At 49.3% G+C, this 22,496-nt stretch overlaps 3 protein-coding genes across 5 annotated transcripts; 2 read left to right on the forward strand and 1 right to left on the reverse strand.

Moving 5' to 3' along the window:
* Positions 1-2,958: 2,958 nt before the first annotated feature.
* Positions 2,959-5,040, forward strand: LOC123075581 (zinc finger protein ZAT4-like). Its single transcript, XM_044498151.1, has one exon. The coding sequence runs from the start codon at positions 3,435-3,437 to the stop codon at positions 4,785-4,787; it is 1,353 nt and encodes a 450-aa protein (XP_044354086.1). The 5' UTR covers positions 2,959-3,434; the 3' UTR covers positions 4,788-5,040.
* A 7,647-nt stretch (positions 5,041-12,687) lies between these two features.
* LOC123076561 (zinc finger protein ZAT9-like) lies at positions 12,688-14,401 on the forward strand. The gene has a single exon (XM_044498738.1). The coding sequence runs from the start codon at positions 13,020-13,022 to the stop codon at positions 14,364-14,366; it is 1,347 nt and encodes a 448-aa protein (XP_044354673.1). The 5' UTR covers positions 12,688-13,019; the 3' UTR covers positions 14,367-14,401.
* A 1,134-nt stretch (positions 14,402-15,535) lies between these two features.
* Positions 15,536-20,037, reverse strand: LOC123080619 (probable glycerol-3-phosphate dehydrogenase [NAD(+)] 1, cytosolic). Of its 3 annotated transcripts, none has more exons than XM_044503552.1 (6): positions 19,764-20,037; positions 18,825-19,638; positions 17,584-17,805; positions 16,794-17,041; positions 16,402-16,541; positions 15,536-15,934 (listed from the first exon to the last, which is right to left on the reverse strand). In XM_044503552.1, the coding sequence occupies exons 2-6, from the start codon at positions 19,459-19,461 to the stop codon at positions 15,811-15,813; spliced, it is 1,371 nt and encodes a 456-aa protein (XP_044359487.1). In that variant the 5' UTR covers positions 19,462-19,638; positions 19,764-20,037; the 3' UTR covers positions 15,536-15,810. The 3 variants fall into 3 exon arrangements, with proteins under 3 accessions (XP_044359487.1, XP_044359485.1, XP_044359486.1); XM_044503550.1 differs by having other exon boundaries at positions 19,768-20,020; XM_044503551.1 differs by lacking the exon at positions 19,764-20,037 and having other exon boundaries at positions 18,825-19,726.
* Between the last annotated feature and the right edge of the window lie 2,459 nt (positions 20,038-22,496).

Consider the following 22,496-nt stretch of genomic DNA (forward strand, 5'->3'; position numbering starts at 1 on the left):
ACCCTGTTAGTGGAGCGAGGTGGGACTAAAATACCGTTGCACGGCGAATCAACTAAGAAACTTTAGTACCGGTTGGTGGCATGAACCGGTACTAAAGGGGTTGGTGGGGCCTCAGCCCGCCAACAGCCTACCACAGCCTCTAGTACCGGTTCGTGGCACGAACCAGTACTAAAGGTTCACCACGAACCGGTACTAATGAGTGCCGCCCGCCTAGCCGTTTGAACCGGCACTAATGGTCACATTAGTGCCGGTTCAGCTACAAACTGGGACTAATGTGCTTCACATTAGGCACTTTTTCTACTAGTGTGACATCCTTAGAAAACATCTAGATATGAATTAGACAAACTGATAAATCAACACCAAAAAGGTGTCTAGTTCTTTTGTACTCCCTCAGTTCCATATTATAAGTCATTTTAGAGAATCCAGTACAAAATTTCGCAGTTCAAACATTTTCTACACTTTCCAAAAGTACCCCCGGTCGGAGAGGGCTCTCTCTTGCACATTTCCTTTGTTTCCCCTCTCTCTTGCCTCGCCTTCCACCTCCTCTCCCCTTGCCTGCAGCGCCAGCTTCTCCGCGCCGTCGGTTTCCTCTTCCTCCTTGCTGCCCTCGCCCTCTCCATCCTCGCCCGCCTCCATCACCACCCCCATGGCACTCAGCACCAGGCAGAGACGGAGGAGCCCCTACTCGCGAAGCCGGCACCAGGCTGATCCCGCAAGAGGAGATTCTGCCACAGGGTCTTGCTCGGGCATACTTGGCCCTCGCCGTCGCGTCGCTCGAGGTGCTTGCGCTGGCGTTCTTGGTCCTCCCTAGTTTTAAGTTTACTAATTTTATGGTCCATTGCTATTAAGTTTTGGCTGCGGAAACTTAGCAAAAACTTTAAAAAATGTGAACACATATTGAAAATTGGTCTTATTCAAAGTCCTTGTCACAAGGAACACAAATATGCAAACAAAACTTAACTAGGACTTTCATTTCAAAAGATAATTAGTGCTCCTCGTCCGCAGCAAAGCCACCTCCTTCAGGTGCCCCCTCCTCCCTATCCCTCCCCTCTTGCACATCTGATTTGTGTTCGATTCTGAAATCCATGCACTGGTGTATGTAATCTGGGCAGGAGCAAACGCATCGACCACTTCTGCCTCGAATAGTTGGAGCACAAGGTCGAGGAGCATCCTCAACGCACCAATGTCCGGGCCATCCTCCGCAGCCACGGCATCAACCTCCACAACGACGGAGACCATATGCGCGTCTAACTCTGCCTCCGCCCATGCCATCTCTGTGCTGCTGTGATTTGCAATATCTTGTTAGCAGTACATTGCATCCCTAGTTAGTAGTAGTACAGTGCAGAAATATCGAGTACGACATGATGTTCAGTGCTGCCGCACTGTGCTAGTTCTCATACCACAGCTAGAACACAAATATATTGAAATTTAAGGGTGAAATGAAAACATATGGGACATGGGACGGGGGGAGCATGCTATTATTTGACACCATGCATGCATGGGCCCACCCAAAAGTAGTCCATGGCGTCATGCATGTAAAGAAGATAAGCATACATGCATTGGAATCTTGAACCAAACGGAGGGCTGAGATCAATCTTTTAAATCTAGGCCGATATGATTGATATATAGGCTGATATATTAGTTTTGGGGCTCTATCGACATAAACATAACATATCATTTTGTAAATATCATTTTCACACATATCTTCTGTCATGGACCGAAATATCGACCGTATGGCCGATATCTGACCCGATATGCCCGCAAATATAGACCAGTATGTCGATGAACACAATTATTTGTCGTAAAGCGGTGAAAAATGGATTATATATTTACAACTCCGTAGAACACATATATAACGTATTATCCTTAATCTTAGAGAGAGGATTTTGTGAATCTATCTTAAACGCTTATCCTCTCACAACTCCCCTCCCATCATCCTACCTGCCTTGCCACTGTTTTTCATCCGCCCTTGGTCTGCCCTTGGTCGAAGTTTGTCGAGCTTATGTCATGGATCAATGGAGTAGCTGGAGTTGGACCGAAAAGGGACCCCCCCCCCCCCTCCATGTTGGTTGGCTTTGGGGAAATGTTACCCGCGGGTGGATAGGCCCGGTTGGGATCCCGCTATTTAATTTGTCTTTCATTCCTTCAATATGTCACAAACCCACATTTGCTTCAGTGCATACACACACACGTGACATGCCCCGACTGAGTCCAAAGGTCTGCTGCAAATATTGCGCTCATGCTGCAAAATATTCTTCACATTATTTTTTCCGCGAATTATATTGCATGTTATTGGAAATATTGATTTACATGTTGCGGCAGATTTTTACCAAGTGGTCAGCATGGTAAGCTACCAACAAAAAAATTAGCATATGTTGCCATGCATGATTCTTCTCGGGCCTTTATTAGGAGATTGGTTAGTACATCTATTTACAGGAAGTAAATAATGCTACAGTATTAATTTGTTTGGACTGCTTCGATGTTTTTGGTATGTGCTTTATCATGCCAGGGAAAAAAAGAATACTACTACTATCTAGACTCCTCTCTCGTTCTCAAAAAAAAAGACTCCTCTCTCCGTCTCTACTCTCTTCACCGGTTTAATTAACTTTCCTTTCCTTCCACTAGTATACTATCTTGTTGGCGAAGAAATATCGATCAGATCCGGCCAAGATTCGTTTCCATATACAACTGCTATCTCTTCTCCCGCTCAAAGAAAAAAAAAAGAACTGCGAACTCCTCTCTCTCTCTCCCTCCCTCTCTCTCTGCCACGCTGTCAAATTAACAGAAAGTAACCCGCAAAAAAAGATTAACAGAAGGTGATCACGTCAAACAGCACGGTACGGTAGTCTCTCTCTCTCTCTCTCTTAAATTAACAGCAGGTGATCCCGTTTAAACCGCGCGGTACTCTCTTTCTCTCTCTCTCTCTTTCTCTCTCTGCCGTACTGTCAAACCGTTTAAACCGCGCGGAAGTCTCCCTCTATCTCTCTCTCTCTCTGCCACGCTGCGCTGTCAAATCAGCAGCAGGCGAATCCCCTTTAAACCGCGTAACAAACTGGATCATCGATCCGCCCTTCCTTCACCCGCCATCCATCGTCTCCGAGGCATACTCCCGACCCCCTTCCCGCCGCGATCCCCCGCTCGCAGCCGCGCGCGCCACGGAACCCGGCGTAAACCCTACCGACTCCAACTCTATCTCTACTTCTCCACCCCGTCTCGCCGCCCAACGGAGCTACCCCTCACCCAAGCCCTCGCTCTCCATATAAGGCACCCCACTTTCCCTCTATCTCCCTCCACCCACAAGCAAAGCGCACGCGGCCCCCACAACACAAGCCAAGCGAAGCCCTAAAATCTCGAGCGTAGCGATTCCAAACCCTAGCGTCTCGCTCTCTCTCACCTCGCTCCTAGTCGATCGATCTACGATCTGGTTTCCTTCCATGGCGGATTCCGCTGATGGTCGCCCGGCCCAGTCACCGCGCCGGCGCCGGGAGGTCGAGGAGGGCGAGGTCGCCTCCGGCTACTACACCGGCTCCGACACCGACACCGACGACGAGGACGCGCGCTACTTCCTCCACTCACTGCCCCTCCACGACCACCGCCAGCACCAGAAGGTCACGGTCGCCCGGCCCGGCCCCGGCCCTGTCGTGGAGGACGTGGTCAGCGCCGGGACAAGAAAATCAAGATCAAGATCGACTACCCGCCGGTCGTCGCCGTCCTCCTCGCTCGGCTCCGACGGGACCATCAGCGACGACGGCCACGCCGGCGGCGACATTGCTGCCGTCACCGCGTTATTCCCGGCCTGCCCCGTCTGCCACAGGCACTTCCACAGCTCCAAGGCCGTCCATGGGCACATGAGGGTCCACGCGCAGGCCCAGCCCAAGGAGGAGGCGAAGGCGTCTGCTACGGTCAGCGCCGTGGACGAGGTGGCCGACTCCGTGTCCGTGTCCACGGCCTATGTCGTCGAGGAGCCCAAGACCCCGGACGACCCGATGACCCTGGAGGTGGCGACCAGCGATCAGGTCGTCGCCGGCAGCGGCAGCAGCAGGAGGTCCAGCAGCGTGGAGCCCAGTCAGAGTGCTGCTTTTCTTTCCATGGCCATCGTGGTGGCAGAGGCAGCAGCACCCGCCGCTGCACCCAATCAAGTGGACATCGCCCCAACGCCTCCTGCACATCGGCAAGACCCCGTCCCACCGCTGGTCGCACCAGCACCAGAGCCAGCCGCCGTCTACCTCCACCCGCCCACCGCCGCACAGCAGCATGCTGCCGCCGTCCCACCGCTGGCCTTCCACTCGCCGCTGCACCAGGACCCGGCCGCCCCGCGTGGATTCTCGTGCAAGGAGTGCAACCGGTGGTTCGAGACGCACCAGGGGCTGGGCGGACACGTCGCCGGCCACAAGAACCGGAGGATCGCGGCTGCCGCTGCCGCAGCAATAGCAGCGGGGGTGGACCCCATAGCAGCGGGCGGGCCTAGGCCGGAGAAGCTCCACACCTGCAAGGTTTGCGGCGAAGTCTACAGCAGCGGCGTCAGGCTAGGGGGGCACATGAGGAAGCACTACACGGGCAAGCCCATCGTGCCGAGGAAGCGGGCGCGCCTCCTCTTACCCCCGGACGTCATCGGGCTCGCGATCCCCGGGCCGGCGCCTGCCATGGAAGCACCCGTTGTGGCGCCGGCGGTGCTGCAGCAGCTGCAGGCGCCGGTGGTGCCGCCGGGCTGCCTGAGGCTCTTCGGCGTGACCATCATGCAGGAGGTGAAGAAAGAGGAGGAACCCACCGTCGACGAGAAGCAGTGATCGATGATACAGCAAGCATGCAGATTGATATCGAGTATATGAGAGTATTCTGATGTGCTATGATCTTGATATTAACACTACTTATTAGGCATCATACGTATGTAAATGTTATGAGATTGTTACCATTAGTAGATTAATTAGGTCAGAAACATCTCAGGAGAAGTCTTAAGTTGTGCAATATATAGTTCGATCCATACGTGCCCTGAATTTGGATAAATGTGTTTTGATTGTACGCTTTTTTCATCAACTTCTAAAGATTTGAAGGACAACACACTGCACATCACACTCGTCTTGATCAGCTTTTTTTTGGGAACGAAAAGGGCGCAAAGCGCGGTGGGAACGAAAAGGGCGCAAAGATCCTAACGGAAGCTCTGCAAAAGGTGGAAGTGCATGCATGCACAAACGGCAACGCCAATGCTAAATCAACACCTGGAAAAGTAGCAGTTTTTTCATTGAAGAAAATTAAAATAAACTTCACTCAATTAGATTAATCTGATGATATAATTTATGTCAAATGTGTCTAGGCTGAGCAGCTATAAATAAACTCTTGCAGAAGTCTGCACTCATGTGATGTACACACACACTATACCATTGCAGCACAAAAACAGAGTGACGAGCGTGTGCGCCCCTTCACACGTGCACCAGCATGCATGTTACTCCAAGAGAAGTTTTAGCTACACAATGACACAACCGTAGCACTTGTGCAACATCGGTCTTGTCTTGGATGAATTTCTTATTGCAGCCATGAATTGTCAGAGATTTTGCAATTTTTTCTCATTATATACAAGTTTAGAATCTCACTACCATTTCATGTCATTTTTCACCGCAAAAAAAATTGTATCTCCTTTCATCAAAAAACAAATAATTTAGCAGCGAAGATTAAAAGCACAAAAAAATCTGCATCTTGTTTAAAACTCTTGTTTATTGCCCAAGAAGCAACCGTTTATTGACTCGATCAGTACTTTTTTTAGATGATCAGTACTCTCTTGTATAACATGACAGTAGTCGAACGACCCCATGTTCTATTATGCTCTACCTTATACGTAACCTTACGCCATGGGAACTGATCAGCTTGATTCACTCAACCTCATACGGAGATTATAGTTGTGAAAGAGTTTTTTTTTCCGGAGAAACTTTCACTTTATTCATTATCATGGCTATATAGAGAACACCAGAAGTAACAAAAATTATAACCACAAGAGGGTTTGGGCCCCGGAGCCCATATCTAATGGTGGTTGTGGCGGTCATTGGGTGCGGGGGGTGGCAGGTGTTGGGCAGGGGATGATGGTCATGGTGTGAACGTTATTGACTCGGGCGAGAGGAGGTGGCACTATGTTGGGCTAGGTATTTGATTCCGTTCGTGGCCGGGGTAAACAAAGGCTATGCCTGAGGGCATTAACTTCTTTCTTGAAGGCGCCATCGAGACGGCATGCTCTCTTCTTCGTCTGAGATGGCAACTCCGAGGAAACCTCCGACCCTCTAGGGGGTCAGAGATGATGATGATGACAGTGCAGAGCTCCTCTTGGGGCATCATCTTTTGTGTGCTACCGGTTGGAGGGAACAGTGGTAGGAGGTGGCCGGTGTTGTTGGTGTTGGGCAGATGCGATCCAAGTTTTCAATCTCATGTTGGCAAGTCTGGCGTTTGCGTCTGAAGCCGGGTACGCGAGTGTGATTCTTCTCGGATTAGCTCGCTCCTGTACGACACCCTCCCTCTCTTTTTGGGGTTGGTTGTCGGATGGCAACCAGATGAATAAGGCTCAAAGCGTCAGCCCTGCTTGGTTAGAGGATGATGGGATCGCAAGACTTCCCTTGCCCCGCCGAGCCTTCGTGATCTTTGAAGCTGAATTCCTTCTCTTCTAGGGTGTGGTGTTGTTGTGGTGCTAGTGTGATGTTCTTGTGTGTTGTTGTGGGTTTGTGTGCTCAATCTAGCATTTGTAAATGTGTCTTCTTCTTCATCAATTAAATGCAACGTCGCTGGTTTTCTAAAAAATATTGATGCCCGGCCTTGGGGAAAAGGTGCCCAGGGGGTGCCTAGTGTCGGGATCGCACGGTTTGGCGTAGATTCCTTCGATATATAAACACCTACATTCGGTTTGTTGCAATCACACGGGGTTAGATGCCCCGATGAGTCCGAAGGTCTCTGGCAGATGTTTCACTCGTGCCACCTGAAAGCTGAATAAAACTGTTGCTTATTGATGATTTGGTGCGGCATACAAGAGTATATAAGAGGGTACAAACCGACTTGGGGTAGGGGTATAAAACTGACTTGGACTAGAAGTCGTATACCATAATGACTACTCTAACATCCCCCCGCAGTATCAACGGCAGGCTCGACGACGTTGAGACTGAAACAGATATCTTGAAACGGCTTAGTAGGCAGTGCCTTGGTGAAAATGTCAGCAAACTGAGCCGTAGAGGGAACATGAAGCACCCGAACCTGACCAAGAGCAACCTTTTCACGAACAAAATGAATATCAATCTCAATATGCTTTGTGCGTCGGTGTTGAACTGGATTGCTGGTCATGTAGACTGCTGATATGTTGTCACAGTAGACAATAGTGGCCTGCTCAATAGGCCTGTGTAGCTCGGAGAGTAACTGCCGAATCCAGATTGTATCTGCAACGGCATGTGCCACAGCGCGATACTCAGCCTCGGCCGACGAACGTGAGACTGTAACCTGTCTTTTCGAAGACCAAGAAATCAAATTGTTACCAAGAAAAACACAAAAACCGGAAGTGGACCTTCGAGTGTCAGGACAACCAGCCCAGTCTGCATCAGAGTATGCGGTAAGCGAGTTTGGAGAAGAATTATTGAGGTGGAGACCATGATTGAGAGTTCCTTTTAAATACCGAAGAATGCGTTTAACATGATTATAGTGAGGAACCCGGGGATCATGCATATAGAGACATGCTTGTTGAACAGCAAAAGAGATTTCAGGACGAGTAATGGTGAGATATTGGAGAGCACCTGTTAGGCTACGATAGAGAGTAGGATCGGAAAAGGGTTCACCGGTAGCCGAAAGTTTAAAACTAGTATCGACAGGAGTGCGAGATGATTGACAGTCAAGCATACCAGCACGATTAAGAAGATCAAGAATATACTGGCGTTGGGAAAGAAAAAGGCTGGAGGAATCTCGAACAACAGCAATGCCTAAGAAATGATGAAGGAGTCCTAGGTCAGTCATAGAAAATTCAGATCTAAGAAGAGAGACAATATGATCTAAGAACTTTTGAGAGGAGGCGGTAAGAATGATATCATCTACATAGAGAAGTAAATAGGCAGTGTCAGAAGTTTGATGATACACAAAAAGAGAGGTGTCGGAGAGAGATGGAGTGAAGCCTATTGTTTGAATGAAGGAGGAGAAGCGTTGAAACCAAGCTCGTGGGGCCTGTTTAAGACCGTAGAGAGATTTCTGAAGAAGACATACATGAGTTGGAAAGGATGGATTTTCAAAACCCAGAGGTTGCTGGCAGTAGACAGTTTCTTGAAGGGAACCATGGAGGAAAGCATTTTTAACATCAAGTTGGTGAATGGGCCATGAAGAGGAGACAGCAACACTAAGAACGGTGCGAATGGTGCTAGGTTTAACAACAGGAGAGAAGGTTTCTTCGTAATCAATTCCTTGTTGCTGAGAAAAGCCACGACAAACCCACCTGGCTTTATATCGTGAGAGGCTCCCATCGGAGTGGAACTTTTGGCGAAAAATCCATTTGCCAGAAACAATATTTGTATTGGGAGGACGAGGAACAAGTTGCCAGGTGTTGTTTTGAAGTAAAGCATTATATTCTTCTTGCATGGCAGCGGCCCAATTGGGATCAAGTAGAGCAGTTTTGTAATTCTTTGGAAGAGAAGTGAGAGATACGGAGGTATGAAGGTTTAGGCGGTCTTGGGGTTGATGAAATCCTGATTTGGCCCTAGTACGCATGCGATGATCATTAATCGGGGCTGCTGTAGGAATAGCACGAGGGGGTAAGGTGGGTACTGGTGAGTCCGGCGCAGCGGAAGAGTCGGACGAAGGAGTAGGGCTGGGTGGTGGAGTGGGAGCAGGGCTGGGTGGTGGAGTGGGAGTAGGGGCCGGGGGTGTTGGGGAGGGAGCAGGGGTCGGGGGTGTTGGGGACGTCTCGGGTGGGGTGAGTGTATGGTTGGGATTGGCTATGGTGGGTGTTAATGGTGGTGGTGATAAGTTGTGTTCGGCAGGTAGGGGAGTATATAGTTGGAAAGGACGGGGAGAGGGGGTGTTTGCGGAGCTAGGGGTGTTGGATGGTGTAGTAGTGCGTTGTGAGAAAGGAAAAATGTGCTCAGCAAACGTGACATGACGAGAGACATGAACGTGTCCGGTGTGAAGGTCGAGACAGCGATAGCCTTTGTGCTCGTCAGAGAAGCCGAGAAAAGCACATGGGATAGAGCGTGGTGACAATTTATTTGCAGAAGTGGCGTAGGCATTGGGAAAACAGAGACAGCCGAAAACACGAACCGCGGAGTAGTCGGGGTGGGAAAGAAAGAGGGAATAATAGGGAGTAGTGTTGGGTTTAGTTTTAGAAGGTCGAATATTTAGAAGGAAGGTGGCCATGTGTAGGGCTTCAGCCCAAAACTTGGGAGGCATAGATGATTGAATGAGGAGAGTGCGAACTATATCATTGAGGGTGCGAAGAGAGCGTTCTGCTTTACCATTTTGAGGGGAGGTGTAGGGACATGAGAACCTAAGCAGGATGCCATGTTGTAAGAAGAAAGTACGATTTTTAATGTTATCAAACTCGCGACCATTGTCACATTGGATAAAGCGAATTGGGAGGAAGAAGTGAACAGACACATAGCGTTGAAAATTAAGGAAAAGAGAATGGACCTCGGATTTGTTGCGTAGAGGAAAAGTCCAGACAAAGTGGGTGAAATCATCTAGGATAACAAGGTAGTATTTAAAACCCGAAACACTTGCAATGGGAGAGGTCCATAAATCACAATGTATTAATTCAAAGGGATAAGTGCTACAAGAACTAGAGGAACTAAAGGGAAGACGCACATGTTTGCCTAATTGACAAGACTCGCAAAACACAGAATTATGAGAGTCCCTATTACATGGTATGGTAAATTCACTAAGCATAGAAGCTAAGACGGCGGGGTTGGGATGGCCCAAGCGACGATGCCAGAGATCGACGGAGGCCAGCATGGATGTTGGAGGGGTGGCGGCAGGAACTCCATTAAGAGAATAAAGATCACCGGAGCTATTGAAGCGAGCGATCTCGGCCTTGGTCAGGTAATCCTTCACAGATAAACCAAAAGGGTCAAATTCAGCCGAAACTAGATTGTCGCAAGTAAATTGGCGAACAGAGATAAGATTTTTAATGAGGGCGGGTGCAACTAGAACATCGCGAAGTAAAAGAGGTTTGGTGGAAGAGGGAAGTTGAGCCTGACCAACACAATATATAGGAATAGATGATCCATCTCCAAGGATAATGGAAGGGAAAGGAGATTTAGTGCAAGAAGATAACCAATTACTAGATGCAGACATATGACTAGAGGCCCCTGAATCAAAGATCCAATCCGTACCTGAGTTTCCTTGTGCAGCAAAGTTATTCATGGCCTGGAGAAAGGCAGCTTGATCCCAGCTCGGCGTCGCAGGTGAGGGTGGCGTCGGAAGCAGTGCCGGCGGATACGATGGTGAAGGCAGTAGGGCCGGCTGGGGAGTGTAGTAGGCATTGGCCGGCTGTGGTGGGGGTGGCGTCGGGAGCAGGGCCGGCTGAGGTGTGTAGTAGGCGCCGCCGTCGGTGCTGTAATGACCATAAGGAGCATACGTCGGGGCGGCGTGATAGGCATTGGCCGGCTGTCGGGGGTTGAGAACCCCGGGAGCACCAGTAGGCGGCCGAAGGCCGGGTTGCCAGGCACCTGAGTATGCCGGCGGAGCACCGAGGGTGGACGGAGCGGACCAGGGCATGGGCCATGCTTGAACAAGCCCCGTCCAAGGATCATGAGGAGGCCGCCATGCAACCGCAGATGGAGCACTGGTGGGTGGTGCAGGACTCGGTGCTGGTGATGTCGTAGGCGGAACCGAACGAGTCGACGGCGGCCTGTAGATAGGGTTTTTGCCGCGGTAGTTCGGACTAGGACGCCAGCCTGGGGGCGGTTGAACAGATGACGATGCGGACGGCCCGGCGGCAGGAGCCGGCCTGGAAGGCGGCGCTGGTGTAGACGACAGAGGAGGACGAGCCGCAGCATGAAAGACCTTGGGGCGAGAGTCCTTGCGAGCTTGTGTTTCCGCCGCGAGTTGTAGCAAGGAACGAACTTCAGCGAAGGTAGGAGGGGGCCGTATCATCGGTATGAACGAGGCTTGCTTGTCAAAGTCTTCGCTGAGGCCGACGACGACGATATTGATTAGCTGTGAGTCGCTAACTGTATCGCCGAGTTCGCGGAGCTCATCACCAATGGTCTTAACGCGCTGGCAGAACAGGTTCACCGGGGCGTCTCCTTGCACCATATTGCGAAGCTCGGTGTGGAGAGCGTTTTTCCGAGCGTCGGTGTTGCTTTGGAAGAGCTGACGGAGGGAGTGCCAGATGTTGGCAGCGGTGGCGCCGTCGTGATCGAGCATGTTGAAGATCTCGGTGGTGATGCGGGTGTAGAACCACTGGACGATCGCGAGATCGTCTTTCAACCATTGCGGATCGTCGGGGCGGGGAAGACAGTTGGCGGCGACATGCGAGCGCAGGTTGCAGCGGCCGAGGTGGAGATCGAAGAGATGTCTCCAATGGTAGTAGTTGTGGGCGGCGAGATCAAGAACTATGGGGATGTAGGGGCTGACGTCGGAGATTGTGTCAGCAAGAGATATTGGTGCGGCGAGGATGGGTGCAGGGTAGTTTTGTGGAGCTATGGTGAGGGCCGAGAGAGAAGCGGCCGCGGCGTTGGCAGCCTTGGCGATGAGTGCGGCTCGGCGCTCGAAGTAGCCGGGCGGCGGCAGCGGCGGCGGCGTTGGCGGAGCCATACCATAAACCCTGGGACCGGTATCTGATACCATGAAAGCTGAATAAAACTGTTGCTTATTGATGATTTGGTGCGGCATACAAGAGTATATAAGAGGGTACAAACCGACTTGGGGTAGGGTATAAAACTGACTTGGACTAAAAGTCGTATACCATAATGACTACTCTAACACCACCAAATATTTTTCATTTTATCCATTTTGCTAATTATTCTTCATGTAATTGGAAACATTGATTTACTTTTTTTTGCGGGTTTGGAAACATTGATTTACATGTTGCAGCATATATGTTGCAACGATTCCTCTCGAGGACTTTGTTGCGACGAGTGGAGATTTCTTACTTTTCCTTGCACGAAAAATAATGCTAGTGCGTTGATTTATTTGGAATGCTTCGAAGTTTTTGGTATGCGCTTTTTTCTCCTTTTGTGAGATTTTTTTGGTACGTGCTACTACAACGGGAGACAAAAAATAATGCAACTTAAACGCACCGTACCGTTCTAGCTAGACTCCTCTCTCTCTCTCTCTCTCTCTCTAAACCGGCCCGTTTAACTTTTCTTTGCCTCCACTTGGAGATGGGGGATATATCTTCGTGGCCACGAAATGTCGATCGGAGATCCGGCCAAGATTTGCTTGCATATTCAACTACTCTCTCTCTCTCTCTCTCATGTGCCACGCTGTCAAATTAACAGAAAGTGATTCCGTTTAAACAGTATGGAGGGGTACGGTAGACTCTATCTCCCTCGCTCTGCTGTCAAAATAACAGCAAGTGAATCCCATTGTATGGTGAATCCCGGGCCGTTTAAACCGCGCGGCAGTCTCTCTCTTTCTATCTCTATATCTCTCTCTGCAGCTGGTGAATCTCCAGGTGAATCCCGTTTAAACCGCGCGCGAGTCTCCTCTCCCTCTCCCTCTCCTTCCGCCTAACAAACTCCATCGATCCCTGCCGCCATCCATCGTCTCCTTCCTTCCCGCCGCGATCGTCCACCACTCGCAGCCGCGCGCGCCACGGAACTGCGCCTTGCCGCCGCAGATCGATCGGATCCATCTACCCCTTCCTCTCCGTATAAGGGACTAAGGGAGCCCACTCGTCCTCCCCACCCACAAGCAAAGCGCAGCGTCGCCAAGCCAAAGCCCCCCCACAACACAAGCAAAGCCCTAACTCTCGAGCGTAGCGTAGCGACGCCAAACCCTAGCTTCTCTCGCTTGACCTCTCGCTCTCTCTCCCTCACTGCTGATCGATCGATCAACCGATCTGGTTTCCTTCCATGGCCGGCTCCGCTGGTGATCGCTTAGGCCAGTCGGGGCGCCGGCGCCGCGAGATCAAGGAGGGCGAGGTCGTCGCCTCCGGCTACTACACCGGCTCCGACACCGACACCGACGACGAGGACGCGCGCTACTACCTCCACCCACTGCCCCTCCACGACCACCGCGACCGCCAGCGGATGGTCACGGTCGCACGGCCCGGCCCTGCCCCTGTCCCTGTCGTGGAGGACGTGGTCGGCGGCAGCGGCAGCGCCGGGTCAAGATCAAGAACAAGAAGATCAAGATCGACTACCCGGCGCTCGTCGCCGTCGTCCTCGCTCGGCTCCGACGGGACCATCAGCGACGACGGCCACGCCAGCGGCGACACTGCTGCCGTCACCGCGTTATTCCCGGCCTGTCCCGTCTGCCACAGGCAGTTCCACAGCTCCAAGGCCGTGCATGGGCACATGAGGGTCCACGCGCAGGCGCAGCCCAAGGAGGAGGAGAGGGTGTCTGCTACGGTCAACGCCGTGGACGACACCGTTTCCGTGTCCATCGCCTATGTCGCCGCGGAGCCCAAGACCTCAGACGACCCGATGACCGTGGAGCTGGCGAGCAGCAGCAGCGAGCCCAGTCAGAGTGCTGCTGATCTTTCCATGGCCATCGTGGTGGTAGAGGCAGCACCGCCCGCCGCTGAACCCAAGAAGGTCGACATCGCCCCGACGCCTCCTGCACCGGAGCAAAAGGAAGTCCCCGTGCCCGCTCCGGTCGCACCAGCTCCAGAGCCAGCCGCCGTCTATCTCCATCCATCCGCCCCCGCACACCAGCATGTCGCCGTCGCCCCACCGCAGGTCTTCCACGGGCCGCTGCGCATCATCCAGCACCAGGACCCGGGCGCCCCGCGTGGATTCTCGTGCAAGGAGTGCAACCGGTGGTTCGAGACGCACCAGGGGCTGGGTGGACACGCCGCCGGCCACAAGAACCGGAGGATCGCGGCTGCGGCAGCGGCAGCCATAGCAGCGGGGGTCGACCCCATAGCAGCGGGTGGGCCAAGGCCGGAGAAGCTCCACACCTGCAAGGTCTGCGGCGAAGTGTACACCAGCGGCGTCCGGCTAGGGGGCCACATGAGGAAGCACTACACGGGCAAGCCCATCGTGCCGAGGAAGCGGACGCGCCTCCTCCTTCCCCCGGATGTCGTCGGGCTCGCGATCCCCGGGCCGGCGGTTGTGGCGCTGGTGGCCGAGGCAGCGGCGCAGCCCCCGCAGGCTCCGGTGGTGCCGGCGGGCTGCCTGAGGCTCTTCGGCGTGACCATCATGCAGCAGGCGAAGGAGGAGGAGAAGCCCCAGTCCCCTGTTGACGACAAGCAGTGATCGATGATGATACGACAAGCAGTTTGATATCGAGTATATATATGAGAGTATTTTGATGTGCTTCAATCGAGTTTTTAGTACTACTATTAGTCATGATAAGTATAATTTTTACGAGATTGCTACCATGCATAGAAGATGGTTAGGTCAGAAAAATCTCGGGAGAGAAGTCCAAAGTTGTGTAGTAGTTTGATGGACACGTGATTGGATTTGGATTCTTTGTTCATCAAGTTTTAACGATTAGCAGCAAGGCCAAACGCTTTAGTGCGACACACTGCACACCACGCTCATCTTGATCAACTTTTTTGGGCCGAAAAAGATGCAAAAAAAAAGAAAGAGCGGTAGCAGAAATTTTCTCGGAAAACATCCTAACAGAGTTCGTGCAATCATGCTCAAACTGGAAGTGCATGCATGCACAATGCCAAATACTCCATCCGTTCCTAAATATTTGTATTTTTAGAGATTTCAAATGGACTATCACATACGGATGTATATAGACATAGTTTAAAGTGTAGACTCATTCATTTTGCTCCGCATGTAGTCACTTGTTGAAATTTCTAGAAAAACAAATATTTAAGAACAGAGGGAGTATATCAACACCAGAAAAGTGTCGTTATTTTTATTCAATTAAGAAAAAAAAATCCAATGTGTCTAGTTTGACCAGCTATAAACTTTTCTGCAATCATACAAGAAAATCTGCGCTCGTGGACACGCACTAGCGTATACCACATAAAACAGAGTAACGACACGTGCAGCAGCATGCATGTTACTGCAACATCAGTTTTAGCTGCATCAGTCATGTTAGAATTCCTGCTTGGAGTCAACCATACCACTTGTGCAACATCAGTCTTGTTAGAATTCCTGCTTGGAGTCAATGAATGCTCAAAGATTTTGCATCTTTTCTCACTACAGAAGTTCAGACCCAGACAATGGTCCAGGAAAAAAAAACTAATACTCAGAGGAATATGGGTCGCCGAATCTCACTACCATTTGCATCTCATTTCGTCGAAAAGAAATATTTAGCAGCATGGGTTAAAACCAATGTTTTAAATAGCGTGCTATGGAAAATAGCGGCGGGTCTCCAAATCAGCTATAGCGGGCTATTTGTGATAGCAACCATTTAGCGGCACCCTGCTGAAAGCGGAGCTATAGCCGGCTATTTAAAACTATGGTTAAAACACACACAAATAACCTGTGTCTCCCTTACGCCTCATGTTTATTGTCCAAGTAGCAACATATTATTCACTCGATCAATACTCTCTTGTACAACATGACAGTCTAACGACCCCCACAAACTATGGCCGCTGGGGCCTGGGATCCAAACACAGAAGCCAGCAGAAACCCGGAGACGCCTTTGCTCAACCGATAATGATGTGAAGCATGACAGGGTTGGAGCTAATCCAAGCCTTTTGTTTACATTCTAATCATGTACACGGGGCAACCGAGGTCACGGCTTCCCAAGGAGAGACGGGCGGTAGAATGTGTGGCTCTGCGCCATCTCGATCCTCTCACGAGGGTCGTTCATGGTTTCGTCCCTCAGGGCTTGGAGGATGTCTCCCACTGGGAGCTCCCTGCAGATTCCAAATATAAGAGTTGCGTAAGACAGAATCCTGATTCAGATCAGTTGGCTCAAAGGTTGCTTGGTAGAAACTGATGGTTGATCTTGTCTTGTTACTGTTCAGTGTGATGGTTTGATAAATTTTCTCATGGAAAACCAGAGTAAAAATGTAATGATAAAACAGAGTATATTTGCCTGTAAGCAAAGGGAAAAGCATGGCCTCAAATGGGCAAACAAGTTTTGATTTGATTTACAGTCTACTTCCTGCAAGTATGCATCGTCGGCTCTATGCTCATAAACTGGTGGACCTACACTGAGTTATGCTGGCAAGTGACGACTAGAAGCGGCAATGGACCAGACAGGCGAGAAGGGGCAGAATTTACGGTTTAACTATGCTCCTCAAGCTGTTAAAGCACTCTGTACATAGTTCAAATAAGCAGAGCAAGCCATATGCAGAATGGTAATACAGATATCACAGACCTTTTTATCAGAATTCTATAAAGCCTCTTCAGAATCGGGCACAGTTCAGCAGGAGCAACTTGCTTGTTTTCCTCTGGGTGTAGCACACTTAAGCTGGGTTGACTGAGCAGCTCAAAAAACGCACCAACAGCAGAAATACCCTGTCCAATGAAATACACAGAGTTTATACTCAGTTAGTGCATGCCATGCAAAACGCTAAAGCGAACCAACAACTCACAAGCAAAATGGGAACCATTATAGATGACAGGGATTATCAAAATAACTACATAGTAAGAATATCCCGAAGGTTTAATATCTTTTCTAGGTTTTACTTTTCGATATTATTATTCAGACATGCTCAGCAATCAGAGAAACTTCTGGAAGAAAAGAAAAGAACACTGCTATGACAGAACCTGAATCATCCCCTTTCCCTTGATACTGTCACCCATATCGAGCCTGAGTTCTCCCTTCGCTAGCATTTGCCCGTACCATGCATTGCGCCCTTTCAGGAGAGTTACGTAAGTGTCAGCCAGCAGAGGGCCGGCAAGTTTCTCTGGCTGTTCTGTCAGTAGATGGGTAATGAATATCATTTCTGACGTGCAGTGAGCAAAATACACTGATTTGCTTGTTGCACTCTCGTTTGTTAAAGCTGCCACCATTCCTGAAACAGAGAAGAGAAGGTTCTGCTTGAGCTGGGAACATAGCACATAGTAGCAAATACCTTGCCGAGAAAGAAAGCAAACACTTCTTTTAAGGCAAGAAAAGGCAAATAACTAAACACCAGTGGGTATCCTAGAATAATAGCGAAACAAGTGTTTAAATTGCCATGAAGCTTCTCCGCTTAGATGTTCTTTCTGTATAATATCAGGACATATACTTTTTGTACATAAAATGGAAGGATATATATATCCCTTCTTGTGAATATCCTGTGAATTAATGATCACTCTACTTTTTTTACTTTACAAACGAGGTTGCTTCCTGTGATTTCAAGTTAGCCTGTCCATACACTACTGCGACAACAGATCATGTTGATCATTAAACAGATCAAGTAAACTCACACATATCTGTGCCTTCTTCAATAATTAAATGCCATACAAGGTAGGACCGTAAAAGCATAAATTAACAAATATAATGACAATATATTAATGTCCCTATTTCGGTGAGCTAAATTCTAATATTCGAAGAAGACAAAAAGACGCTTACCAGCACCAATAGCATATACGTTCTTCAGTCCGCCCATAACCTCATGAGTGACAATGTCACTGTTATCCCAAACAATGAAATGTGGTTGCCTCAAAAACTTGGCGAGAGTTTTCCTCCACTTGGTGGATCCGCAGATTCGAGCATTTGCATATTCTTTGTTATAAATTTCCGAGGCAATGTTTGGTCCTCCAAGATAGAGTATATTCTCAGTTGGAACGCCAGCTGCAATTCATTTTAAAATATCAGATTTCGAGTAATTTAGATATATAAGGCAAGTACTGAACTCAGGCAATAAAGTTTAATTATGTGAGCCAGATGGGTACTTGTCAACATTAAAACATCTGTCGGCCAAGTCAGAAGATGTGCATCATGTCATTATCATGGCGTATAGTGCTTTGGCGTTAGCTCTTCAAATCGAACAGGGTACTTGATGTGATTGAGTATAAGAAATGGTAGGTGATGTATACCCAAGGGGTCACTATGCTAACTGTCATAAATTAAGTACATGAGTCCAACAGTGCATGTCAAGATCAAAACGTCTTTCGATGAAATCAGAACATATAGCATACGCTATGAAATCACTCTTTGTAGCATACTCATGCTTAACATGAAAACTGACTCCAAATCCTAGATGTACAGTTTACGCTACTTCTGTATAAAATCAAGTTGGACATCAAATCCATCCCAGGTGAGTAGCAAAAAGATAAAATCTGACAAATAATAAATCAACAGGAAAAGTCAACATCTGTTTTCATACAAGCAAACTTCAAATGCAATAGGCTGATGTGATTGGGTAAACTGAAGGTTGGTGCATATCTACAAAGTGTCAAAGTCACTATGCTAAGTGCAATAATTATGCAGGTCATGGCAACAGAAAAGTACTAAATATGTATTTGTTTTTTCCAACTGTAAATTGACAACTAATCAGACCAAAAGACTACAGAAGAATCTCATGTGCTGAAATGATTGCCATGAACTGCAGACCAAAAGACTACAGCAGAATCTCAAGTCTTAAGCATGTTTTTGCTTTGATCAGACGTATTCTTTCATAAAGCTTTCACTCAAAAGTTGGTCTCCAGAAAGTTCTCTATATTTCCCTCTCATCAAACAGTGAGTTGCAATCACTGCAGTAGAAAATAACTGATGCACTTTCTCTCCCTCATGGATACCAAATGATTGCACACATCAATATAGATGAGAATATATGTGACCAACAAACACAAAGCAAGATACATGCTTACCTGCGGAACTGATCATTTGTGTAGGCGTGATGATACGAGGAATTGGGTCCAAGGAGGCTTCTATCCCCTTTGCAAGGGAAATGATGACCGGAACGCTGATCCGCTCCTTCCAATACTTGCTGAGCTCCTCGAACACCTCCCTCGTCTCAGTGGACGGCAGCCCATTGACCACAATGTCAGCATCCCAGACAGCTTCCTGCAGGTTGGTGACCACCTTCAACGGGCAGAGGGGCGTGTCGACCATGTTCAAACAGAACCCATCCCTCAAGATCTCATCGGCGTACAAGGTCCGGTCTCCCAGCCGCGCCTCGACGTACTTGAGGTAGGCGCAGCGGCGGATGAGACGCCTCAGCACGTCCTCCCTCGAGTTGATCACGTCGAACAGATGCTCGGCGGTGGACCGGTCCACCGCCCGCCCCTGCCGGCGCCACACCCGTATCTGCACCTTCTCCCTGAAGTGGCCGTAGGCATCCTGCAGCAGAGCGGCGAAGACGCTGCCCCAGGCGCCGGCGCCGATGCTGACGATCTTGAGCAGGTCGCCGTCGGACTTGCCGAGCAGCCGGCGCAGCTCGTCCAGCCGCTCCTCGGTGCCGTTGGCGCCGTTCACCGCTCCGTTGACGTGCACGCTCCCGACCATCTCGCCCTTGTAACCCAATCCGGCAGATCAGAAATGGCTGAAAGGTGCGTGTGCTCTGGTCGGCAATCGATCGAACACCTTAAGCGCGCGCCCAGGGTCGCGAGTTCGCTCACCAACCTCGGACCTAAACACTCCAGTCCCCCGAGAAAGTTCCAGGAGCTGGTTATCCACCACCACCTACACTCACAGAAGGTGGAACAGTAATCAAACGCAAGACGTTGGAGCACTGCACCCCGGCGCAAGAATAAGTAAGCGGATCGAAGGGAGCAGAGCAGGCCGGACGGGGGCGTTTATGTGCTCACCCACCTCCAGCTCGAGGACCCCGGGGGCGGAGCTGGCCGGGCGGGAGGCAGCCGGCGCCGCGGTGAGGTGGCGGGATGGACGGATGGATAAGTGATGAGGTGGAGGTGGGGTTGGGTGGATGGACGGAAGCTTGGGTTGGCTGGCGTTTAGTAGACGGGGGAGGTGGGTGGCGGCATTGATGGAGGGGATGGGTGCCGCAGCCAACCATGCAGTGGCCGCCATTAATGAGTGGGGGAGGCGGGGCGCAACGGTGTCGCCGCTGCTTCCCGAGCTGCCCGTGCTCCTCTGTCCCGGGGGAGACGACGACTTAGTGTTCGCACAGAAAAAAAATCAACTCCGGTAAACGGCACGTACAACTAAACTAATCATGGGCCGGCCGCCCGGCCCGCGACCCGGCCCGAGCCTGGCCCAAAAATACCAGGCCATGCTTGCCGTTTGGGCTGGGTTTTTTAGGGGTGTTTCGGCTGGGTGTTAAGGGGCTGATTTGCAGTCCAAAAGTGCATTCAGTCAGTCTGGGCTTCACTTTCTCAACATTTCGGGCCGGGCCGTTGGGCTTCATGGCAGTAAAAAGAACATTGTTTGGGCCGGGATTTTGGGCTTGTTTTCAGGCTGGGCTATGGCTTGAGAAGAGGGACATCTAGACTTCGAATCAGGCCCGGCCTTGTAGTCTAAGTGTTCAGGCTTCTTCAAGCCCGGCTCGTAAAGGGAAATATGATCAGGTCGTACAACTTCTATAGCCCATGATGCAACCGAAAGTGATGTTGCCCCTCCCTCATGTATCCCCCTCTCAAGAAAAGTGATTCTGATTCTAAAAAAAAAGTGATTCTAACACAAGGATTTGAACACAATACTAAAAAACAGAAAATAACAATAAAATTTGTTGTGATGTGTTGTAACTGAAACCAATTCGTGCCCAAATAAAAAAAGACTAGCTCGATGTGTCCGGGATTGAAAGTTTTCGTGCCCAAACATAGATTTGCTCCATGAATTTAGTTTCTAGCTAGGGTCGGTAGTCTAGCTACCATGCCGAGTGCAACGAGAGGGAAACTTCTCAGCACATTTTCTTCTTCTGCCCAGTTGCGAGAGTTGCTTGGCGTACTGTTGGCTCGGTGTTTGGAACCGATCTTTGTCCCAATAATTTGTGGCGGTTTTATTCTTGGTGTTATATGTTTCTGCCACCTGGTACTAAGTTCTATACTTTTGGTCCGGGCGACCGGGAACTGCAGCAACCGTGTGACCTTTGAGTTTTAACATTCAAGATCACCTTTTGAAGTGATGTTTTCCTCTTGTGTGTTTCTGAATTATTGGATAGGTTTGCTGAAAAATGAAGATGAAGGTGCAATGAGGCTGGGTACGATGATGCTCAGAAAAAGTGCGACCAACATGATGCGGATTTGTGCTATCATTCATGACGACTCGGCCACAAGTTGAAAGAGAAGCTTTCCATCTATGTGTCGGCCTGCAGTTTCTTCATGCCTAGTCTCATCTTTTGGTTGCTACCTTGTTTGCTCCTTTGTGGGTGTTAAACTTTTGGCTCATGCGTGAGCATTAAACTCCTTCGGTTGGGCTAGTTTTTGAGTGTTGCCTGGTTTTCGTCTCATAGTGGGTATTTCGACGGCGAGCACCTGCGGTGGGTTTCCCGACGATGCTAAACTCACTTTCCCCTTCTCCATCCCTTGAAACTCTTTCTGGTTCAGATGCCTGTATTTCCGTTATTCAGTCAATGGAAAGCGGTTATGCCCCGTTAAAAAATACTACCATGCCCGAGATTGCGTGTATTAAAAAGACTGGACCAGCCAGATGTATACAAATAGATGACAAATTGAAATAAAGGAAGCTCCAGCGTCTCTCGCCATTCAAGATTAGGCAGTTTGGCCTCGTCCTGTGTTGGAATGAAAAGCAATTCCACCACTACTCCTGATATCTCATATTTCCATGTGTTTTTGTATATTCCATTCATATTCTTCTCTCGCTTTATTGATATTCTTACTGACTACGAAACATGTGATGTCATAAGGTAGTGCTATCAATATATTGAAACAAAATGAAACCATATTATTTGTTCTATTTTTTCTTTTGTATGGGATAAATTTATTCCAGTGACGATGAAATGGTATATATAAGTAGATAACGTTCTTCATATAAGAAAGGGCTGGAGTGGTGTAAGTAAGGAAAGATTGTATGCACAAGTGGAGATTGGTGATGTAGATTTTTTTTACCTTTTTTTTAGAAGAACAGAGTTGCAAAACTGGGCCAGAACTTCTCTTGGTGTGGGTTCAATGGTGTCTTGTTATGGACTCCGATCCATTGAGACTGGCTAGGCTCTATTCGATGGTATAGTGGCACAAGTGGTACTTCTTCTCTCTAGGAAAGAAGGTGATTCTGCCACAAACTATATTATCTGAACCCAGAATTTCATAAAAAAGATAGTGATAAAATCTGAATCTGGGATTTCAAAAAGATAGTGATAAAAAGTGATTGCGATGGATCAAATTCAAACTGACCCCGAAAAACAGTAAGATCAGAGAAAGGCCACGTGCCTCTTTTTTGATTGGCACTAGTGTGGTAATCCTGTAATCTAGCTACCTGTGGCAAGTTCGCAACTACCCAAAGAACCAGCCAAACAGATAAAAATAAATGGCAAGTCACAATAAAGAAAGCTCCAGCATCATCCACACGCAACACTCTAATGGGTAGTTCCTCTATTACTCATGATGCCTCCTATTCCCCAG

Source organism: Triticum aestivum, chromosome 3D (assembly GCF_018294505.1).
Source record: "Triticum aestivum cultivar Chinese Spring chromosome 3D, IWGSC CS RefSeq v2.1, whole genome shotgun sequence".
NCBI lineage: Eukaryota > Viridiplantae > Streptophyta > Magnoliopsida > Poales > Poaceae > Triticum > Triticum aestivum.

Coding starts and splice junctions, on each gene's coding strand:
- LOC123075581 (XM_044498151.1), top strand. CDS start 3,435: ATGGCGGATTCCGCTGATGGTCGCCCGGCCCAGTCACCGCGCCGGCGC.
- LOC123076561 (XM_044498738.1), top strand. CDS start 13,020: ATGGCCGGCTCCGCTGGTGATCGCTTAGGCCAGTCGGGGCGCCGGCGC.
- LOC123080619 (XM_044503552.1), bottom strand. CDS start 19,461: ATGGTCGGGAGCGTGCACGTCAACGGAGCGGTGAACGGCGCCAACGGC. Junction 17,806..18,824: donor ACAAATGATCAGTTCCGCAG/GTAAGCATGTAT, acceptor AATGAATTGCAG/CTGGCGTTCCAACTGAGAAT. Junction 15,935..16,401: donor TATAGAATTCTGATAAAAAG/GTCTGTGATATC, acceptor TGGAATCTGCAG/GGAGCTCCCAGTGGGAGACA.